At 46.9% G+C, this 8,457-nt stretch overlaps 1 protein-coding gene across 1 annotated transcript in view; it reads left to right on the top strand.

Annotated features, from left to right (window-relative positions):
- Positions 1 to 3,197, top strand: part of TGM2 (transglutaminase 2) — a 64,144-nt gene extending 60,947 nt beyond the window's left edge. Inside the window, exons 11-13 of the mRNA XM_069951567.1 lie at positions 870 to 1,030; positions 2,199 to 2,335; positions 2,633 to 3,197. Of these exons, the coding sequence (XP_069807668.1) occupies positions 870 to 1,030; positions 2,199 to 2,335; positions 2,633 to 2,789 (455 nt within the window). The 3' untranslated portion in view covers positions 2,790 to 3,197. The remainder of the gene's footprint in view (positions 1 to 869; positions 1,031 to 2,198; positions 2,336 to 2,632) is intronic.
- The last annotated feature ends 5,260 nt before the right edge of the window (positions 3,198 to 8,457 follow it).

The following is an 8,457-nucleotide window of genomic DNA, read 5'->3' as shown; positions in this document are numbered from 1 at the left end:
AGAAGATGTATATATAGACGGTGTGTGTGTGTGTGTGTATATATATATATATATAGAGAGAGAGAGAAGGTACACATAGAAGATGTATATATAGAAGGTGTATATAGTCAGTATATATAGGAGGTATATTTGCCTATTCTTACCATGCTTGATGGTTTCCGCAGAGACCTGACGCTGAATTTTCCCGGGATCACCGTCCATCCATCTCGCAGATCTCGGACACCTCTATAGCCGCTCGTCCTTGGAGTTTTCCGTCGTCCTCTTTGACCGTTCTCGTTGTTGTGATATTATTATATCGGTCATGTACTCGTATTCTCTCACTTTCTGGCAGGTTCTGCGCGGCTGCGTTCCTATTGATTGTAAATCCACACAGGAGTGAACCCTATTACGTGATGTATGATTCTCCGCCGCCATCACTCATCCAGGGATTGCTACACGTTCTCGTTGGATCTTTCCTTACCGTTTAGCGCTGATCTTGTTGTTGGGTCATAGTGAGATTTGGGGACGGCCATTACCGGGTTGTGTCTGGATGGAGCTCTGCGCTGAATAGTAAGAGATCTACTCGATCCAGTGATGCTTAGTGTCTCGCAGGGATCTTGGTGATCTACTTACTCCACCGTAATAGGAGCGGATTACCGACATAACTATGCAATTAATTCAGGAAACGATTATCACAGCACAATCTGATGAGGTCATCGCACCGCCATGTATCATCTGCAGAACACCCAGAATCTGCCCCATACGAGGCCTCTGCTTCTGATCTCCTAGCGATGACCCCGATGAGGTGGAACAGTCCACATGTTCATGTATAATGTTTAAGGCTCCATTATATCCAGGACCATTGATATAACTCTGTTCTGTTCCTGCAGAGAAGTCTGTGCCCCTGAGGATCCTCTATGAGAAGTATGGCAGCAGCCTGACCCAGGACAACATGATCAAGGTGGTGGCACTCCTCAACGACAAGACTACTAAGGACATCCTGCTCGCCATAAGAGACATTCATGTAAAGAACCCCGACATCAAAGTGCGGGTGAGTAACCAACTCAACAAGCGAATAAGACGCATTGCTGTAAAGAAACCAAGAGCCGAGACCACACAACACTGTCTGACATTACGATGTAGCAATCGTAAGACTAAAGGGCTCATTCTGGATTACCAAAACACGTTCCAACAATAGAGCCACCCCTGACCTCAGCTCCATTCAGGAAAAGCGAGCTGTAATACCACACAAACTGAGGACAGGGGTGGCGCTGTTTCAGTAAAAAAACGGCCATGTCTAAAAGTGGTTAACCCCTTTAACGAGAATGGTGCCGATAGGTGGGGTTAGAGGAGGTGACTACACCCATCTAGACCTATAGCACCTATAGAAGGATTGGTGGACAACCTGGGATGGAAAGTGTCCATATAAAACCACAACGCTGGGTAACAGGAGGCCCAACATCAATTGTGGTAAATTTTGGGATTGAATTGTCAGAATCCTATTATTCTTCAGTTCTCCCCCTAGTACCGGAGGGCAGATGTAGTGGACACCTTACACTTTGTGGCCATGTTGGCTTAGCTGCATCGCCTCCTCCATCCTCCCCCTCAAAGTGCTTGTACGTCAAAACTTGTGTTAAAGGGTTAAAGTTTTTGGGCTTTCCTCCCTCATTTCCTGGGGTTGGGGGCTGTGGGTAGCGGGATCCCCAGGAGGACGCGGCCGCTCTGTGTTTGTAGAGGACAGATTTTTGTGTCGTACAGTTTAGATTTCCTTGTTCTTTACATCACTCGCCAGTGTAATGACCTGGAGCGCGCTGTTCCTCGGGGACATCTTCTGTGGAGCGAAGCTGACAGATCCCTCTAGTTTTAGAAGCATTACATCATCTCTTTATGCCGAGTTTCTTAGATCTGACCCTTGGCTGACGTTAAGGAGGAGGAAGGTGACTTATAGAGTCCGTCAGCAGAAGCCTCGGCTTCCCGTCTGTTTATTCTCAGTATAACTGGTGTGGAGCTGCACCTCAAGGATACAACTTCACGCTAATCATTATAGACTGGATCACAGTCTACCCTATGGTGTAGACATCAGTTCATGGCTCTAATCCTGTATATATATCATGGCCAAGGTTGAGAGGCAAGATGGCACCTCCAAACCCGTAACACCCCTGTGTGCACAGTATCCAGATAAAGTTCCTTGTCAATAACCACTTCCATTGTTTTGACAGGTGCTGGGAGAACCCAAACAACAAAACAAGATGGTGGCTGAGATTTCCATGAAGAATCCTCTATCGGAGCCGCTGTCGGGATGTAGCTTCACTGTGGAGGGAGCCGGCCTGACTGAGGGGCTTGTGGTTAAAGATCTGTAAGTGGCCTGGTGTGATCGGAAATGGTCGACTGATGGAATGCCAGAATTGGAAATCCAGGTCTTGTCTTGTCCTTGGGTTGTTTCAGATCTAGTCTTGTTCTTAGGGTGTATAAGGTCTTGTCTCGTCCTTGGGTTGTGTCTGGTCTTTTGGTTTGTCCTTGGGTTGTGTCCAGCATTACAGCTTGTTGCTTTTGTGTGACTCCATCTGAGCCCTGGCTAAGAAATGGAGTGTGTGAACATTGCCTTATCATTACTTAGTATCTATTATAACAAGGCTTCTTTATCTGGTTGCAGAGACTGCTCCGTAGAATCCGGACAAGACGCCAAAGTACGAGTGGACCTGATGCCTCAGTTATCTGGACTCCGCAAACTGGCGGTTGACTTTGAGAGCGATCACCTGAAAGGGGTGAAAGGTTATAAGAACGTCATCATAGCTCCACTTCCAAAGTGAACAGTGTTGTGAGGCTGTGTTCACATCACTGTCATGGCTTCCATTACAACATACGCCATGATGGCAGTGCCAGAAAGCCGGACACTTACAAGGCCCAATGGATCCCAGGGACTTATAATGGGGTCTGGTTTGATGGGAAGAATAGAGAAGCACTTGGTGTCTCTTCTTCCTATCAAATATGATAGAACTACCGATACATGATCCTAACGGAGCTTCTGATGATATTGTGGACAAAGCCAAAGAGCGGAGGACCCCAGTCCCCAGCTACAGCCGATGTTCCTATAATGTGATTAGCAGCCCTATATACACTCTGAAGCTTGTGATATGCACTGTGTACTATAAGGTATTTGCCCTCTATATAACCTGCCATCTGCCGCTCACAGCTTGTTCTCGTTTATATCGGGGGGGGGGGGGGGGGGGGGGGGGTTATTATGATGCTGTACATAACACAATGTATCCGGATATTAAAACCATTTATATAGAATCTGCACAATCTTTTGTTTTCTGACTTTTTTGTTACTTTCTAGCTTTACTATATCTCCATTTCCTTGATCGCCGTTCTTGGAAGCCGCATGGTGTAACAGGAGTCGGGGCTGGAACGTGGCCCGTTTGGACTCGCTTTATACCAGACGGCTTGGCTCCTGTATAACACAACCATGTGTCAGACGCTAGCGCTACCTTGATGCTTCTCCAGAATAAATCCCTAAATCTTCACCAATATTTCCAATCATGTACAAAATGTCAGGTCTGATGATGGATGATATTCAGCTGCTTCTGCAATAATGGACTCATCTGGCTCAGTGAACGGAATGGCAAATATACTTTAAGGGACACCCTACTTTTTAGTCAGAATATTCTTAAAGTGTTATTCAGAATTGTCCAAACAAAACCAAAAAACATAGCCCATTTCTTCCAGCGCCACCCCTGCCTTCAGTTTGTGCGTGGTATTGCAGCTCAGTTCATTTGAAGTGAATGTAGTTGTGCTGTAATACCATGCACAGCCTAAGGACGGGGTGGTGCTGTTTTTTGGAAGAAGACAGGTATGGTTTTCTAATCGCGGAATAACCAACACCCTTTAACTGGATTAGAGCAGTGTTCCCCAACCTGTGGCTCTCCAGTTACTCCAAAACTAAAACCTGACAGCCTGACATGTTGGGAGTTAAAGTTTTGCTGCAGGTAGGGAGTACTGGATTAGCCTAGCCACCTATAGATATTAATATGTGTCATGTAATGCTTCATTCGTCCTGTGGGGGCGCTGCGGGAGAGCTGAACGCTTTTATAATTAGCTGTAGATCCATTAAACAAATAAATGAAGTACTACTCCCCCCGGAGCTCCCATTCTGAGGTCTCTCGGTCTGCGCTCCTTGCTTCTGTGACACCTTGTCCCTGCAGGACCCACTCATCCAATCACTGACTGATGCAGAACAACTCTGTGGCCAGTGATTGGCTGAGCAGTCAGTTCCTGCATCAACAGTGGGACGGGGAGATGTCAGAATGGGAGCAGCAGGGGGATCAGGGGAGGTGAGCACGGCCTCTTTTCTGTTTAGCAACACAGCCAAGTAGACTATCCTGTCCCAGGGAACCCCCTTTGAACAATCCCTTTAACTTTACAATGTCATGTGACACATCCTGCTTTTCTAAATTGCTATCACTTTTTATAGTATTTTAGTAAATCAGTGACAAATTAACATAGGCCTAAAAAACACTAAAATAAATTCCAACCCAGACTTAGTATGAATGGTTATTAGAAGCGCCCTCATGCGACTTTGTTTATGTGGGCACAGAACGCATTTACATTATAGAAGATACATCGTGAAACAAATGGGACTTTTCCTGGGAAAACAGGATACGGTGAGTCACCGAGACAATGGTTCCAGTCCGCGAAAGGTTAGATCCACCCAAATACAAAGGGTGGTCTGGGCGAACCTGTAATAACATATTCTAGTCAGCTCTCGGAATGCTTCTGGCACCGGCTCAGGACACTAAGCAACGTAAATATTTCCTAAAAGAGATTTGCCGGACTTATATTTAGTCAGGGGTCAAAGGTTTCGTCTGGTTTGCACAAAGTATTATGTGTAGATATCTGTGACCAAGCTGAGAACTACAGGGTCATGCGCCCCGATGGAAAAGGTAAACTAGACCCCTCCATTTACTTCCCCCCCATGATCCACAGTCAGATGCCCCCCATCCAGGCTAAAGAGAACCCAAACCTGAGAGTCGGTGGAGTATCTGGGGCTTTGTGTAATGGAAATTACAGAGCTATGACAGCGACTCCGACCCCTCCAATATCCGGAAATCTCTGAAGACCTATGCTCGTGTAGGTGTCCTGTGCACAGATCATATAACAGTGAATATGAAGAACATGGATGATCACAGGGAACATGGCGGCCACACCAGTGCTAACAAATGCCGTTCCAGCTCGCGGTATAATAAGGATAATCCCAGGAAAGGCGCCAGTAACGGGAGCGCCAATGCTTCTTCATAGACTGAGGTACAATCCATCCGCCTGCAGTCGGCTTAGATAGGCTAAGGATTAGGCCAATAATTCATCGTAGAGGATCGTTCTGCATAAACAATGGACGTCTGCAGGGAACAGACATGTGGATTTCTGCATAGCCTCCAAAGTAGACGTAAAGGGTTATTGCAAGATTACAAGGTACCCATCACCCGTGCTGACTGGTGGGGGGTCTCCTAATGGAAATGGAGCATGAATGGTGGCACTATAAAGAAGCCACCTGGTTGCCCCAATGACTTGTACTTTAGGCAACAGGAAAGTGATGACAGGTTCTCTTACCAGAAACCTACTGATATGGGGGGAATCATTGAGGATCCTCACCCACCGGCCACAGCCCAGCTGGACAGGAGCAGCACATCTATGCATTACTGACTGCAGTAGATATAGTGTAATCCTTCATCTGTCCTGAGGAGGCGCTGTAGAGTGAGATGCAGTAAGGTGGCGCCACCACTACATAGTAAACTGAGGCAAATGCGTCAAGTCCCATTCACTGTATCGTGCAGATACCAAAAGGCTACGGACATTGAGAACTGTAAAAAGAATAATGAAACTTCTTGAAGTCGTGCCACCTACTCCGCTCTCCTATGTCAGGCGCACCACCAGGATCTGGCAGCCATCTCTACCCGGTCTATACAGGAGAAGTGCTGCCGGTACAACAAGCATCAATCCATTACAACCAATGGGTTACAGTCATCTGCAGAATAAGTTTTCATTAGAATTTCCGCGTGTGTTCGGATCCAGGTCTGGTTCAGGTCGATAACCGGAGCCGTTCGGTCTATGGGATTCATAACAGATCAGCGAGAATGGAGCCCGTGTTGTTGGGGAACGACGTTCCGATGCGTCTCTGAACTGTCTGTTTTGCTCATACCAGTACATTCCCAGATCACAGAAAGGGGTGTAGGACATCTAAAATATAACTTTTAATTTATCTATAGCCACTGCAGTAGCCGTTAGGCCCTTAAGCAATTGTCTCTCCCCCCAATTCATGCACCCCCACCTCCCTGAGGATTCCGGCAACCTGGAGGAAACGTGCCGGCGGTAAGGGACCTGCGGTTAATAATATACGGTGTAATAGGGAGTGTACCAAGGGGTAGATCAGGGTAGGGGTCGCTCTTATTAGGGCGAGTGCCCCGCTCCACCCTGTGCGAGCAGGGGTAGTGCCATACACTAACATCCTAAGGCTATGTTCACACAACGCACAACTACGGCCGTAGTTTTGTGGGGTGGAACAATGCCTATTGATGAATGAGATCCCGGCTGGAGTGTACACACATCGTATACGCTCTGGCCGGGACATGACATGTCAGTTTTCTGTGGCCGGAATTCAATGAATTCAAAGCCCTGTCAGTTCACACAGTGAAGCTAGCGGCTCCGGCCACTCGCTTCACTGTGTGCTATGGGAAGTTCTGATGCGGGCGCGCGCTGATGCGCCCGCATCAGAGTTCCGCAGCCAGACAGATCATCCGGCCGGCACTTAAGTACCGGCCGGGGTCACGGAACAGCCAGTCTCTAACGGTGTGTGAACATAGCCTAATAGGGCAAAACAGGGTGAGTTGATCCCTACCCTGACGTGAGTATTTTCAATGCTACTAACCCTACTTTCCGAAGCACCTGAACGGCATACCCAATAGGTTGTATAAGGTATATTGGTTGGTAGCAGTGTATATATTATAGTGGCTACATATATGTGTGTTTTTTGTGGTTTGTTGGTCTGTGTATGTGGCGTTCTTTTTAACATAGATAAATTAAAAGTTATATATTAGATGTCCTGTCCTACACCCCTTCTGTGATTCGGCTATTGATAATTGAGGTGTACTAGAAACACGGCCATAATATTGGATTTGTGTACTGTGCTCAGTACATTCCCAGAGTTCTTAGTAACGGATGGAGATCCAGGTCCTCCAGGTTTCTTCTCATCTCCGCCTTATCCGGTTTCCCAGCTGTTCTGTGCATTGAGAGTATTGAAAACACAAAAGATTTTCCAGGCAGCGGCCCAAGTGAGATCGAATGGACCGGCGAGGAAGGCGAAAACCTGAGAAGCGTCCCGGGACCTGATGAAGATTATAAACAGCAGCAAAGGTTACTGGGAATTCCTTCCTCCAAAGAGGTTATACAATGAGTGGGGTTGGTATAGAGCTGTAGGGTCGGGGAATTCCGGTAACCGAATAATCAGGTCGGCTTTTACAAGGTGCTTTGTGTGCAGAAAGGAAAGAAACCAGACAACAGGGTTACCCAGAAACCAGACAACAGGGTAACCCAGAAACCAGACAACAGGGTAACCCAGAAACCAGACAACAGGGTTACCCAGAAACCAGACAACAAGGTAACCCAGAAACCAGACAACAGAGTTACCCAGAAACCAGACAACAGGGTAACCCAGAAACCAGACAACAGGGTTACCCAGAAACCAGACAACAGGGTAACCCAGAAACCAGACAACAGGGTTACCCAGAAACCAGACAACAGGGTAACCCAGAAACCAAACAGGGTAACCCAGAAACCAGACAACAGGGTAACCCAGAAGCCAGACAACAGGGTAACCCAGAAACCAGACAACAGGGTTACCCAGAAACCAGACAACAGGGTAACCCAGAAACCAGACAACAGGGTAACCCAGAAGCCAGACAACAGGGTAACCCTTTACATGCTAAGTACTAAACAGGCTGCACTGAGATTTAAAACACATTTCTATAAATGACATGTGGGAGAAGGTGTTACTGATGTGCGGGCTTCACAGGGTGCCATAAGTAGAAGCAGCAAGGACTGGGTTACCCAAAGCCCAGCTGCTGCACTGAGAGGGAAACCTTGATTTACCTTGTATGGACCGTGCAGATCATCACACAAGCAGGGACACAGTCTTTCCCTCTCTCTTGCATGGAAGGGTGACACCTAGTGGCTGAGGCTTTAGAAATGTCTTTCTGGGGTAAACAGTCACTTATCAAGGGAAAAGCTTCATGAATCCCATAGACTATAACATGCAGGGAAGTGGTTGGAAACAGCGGCCATTTAAAATACTTAAAAAGGACACAATAAAAGGAGGATTTCCATTTGCTTGGAAACCCCTTTTAGAATCATCCAGACTTGGGAAAACAAAGCTGCTTTCTGCCAGAAACAGCGCTTCTCCTGCATTGGATGGATTTTCATTAAAGTGAA

The sequence above is a fragment of the Dendropsophus ebraccatus genome, chromosome 14 (genome assembly GCF_027789765.1).
Source record: "Dendropsophus ebraccatus isolate aDenEbr1 chromosome 14, aDenEbr1.pat, whole genome shotgun sequence".
NCBI classification, from domain to species: Eukaryota; Metazoa; Chordata; class Amphibia; order Anura; family Hylidae; genus Dendropsophus; species Dendropsophus ebraccatus.
The sequence above is the reverse complement of the archived record's forward strand: the minus strand, read 5'-3'. Positions and strand labels throughout refer to the sequence as shown.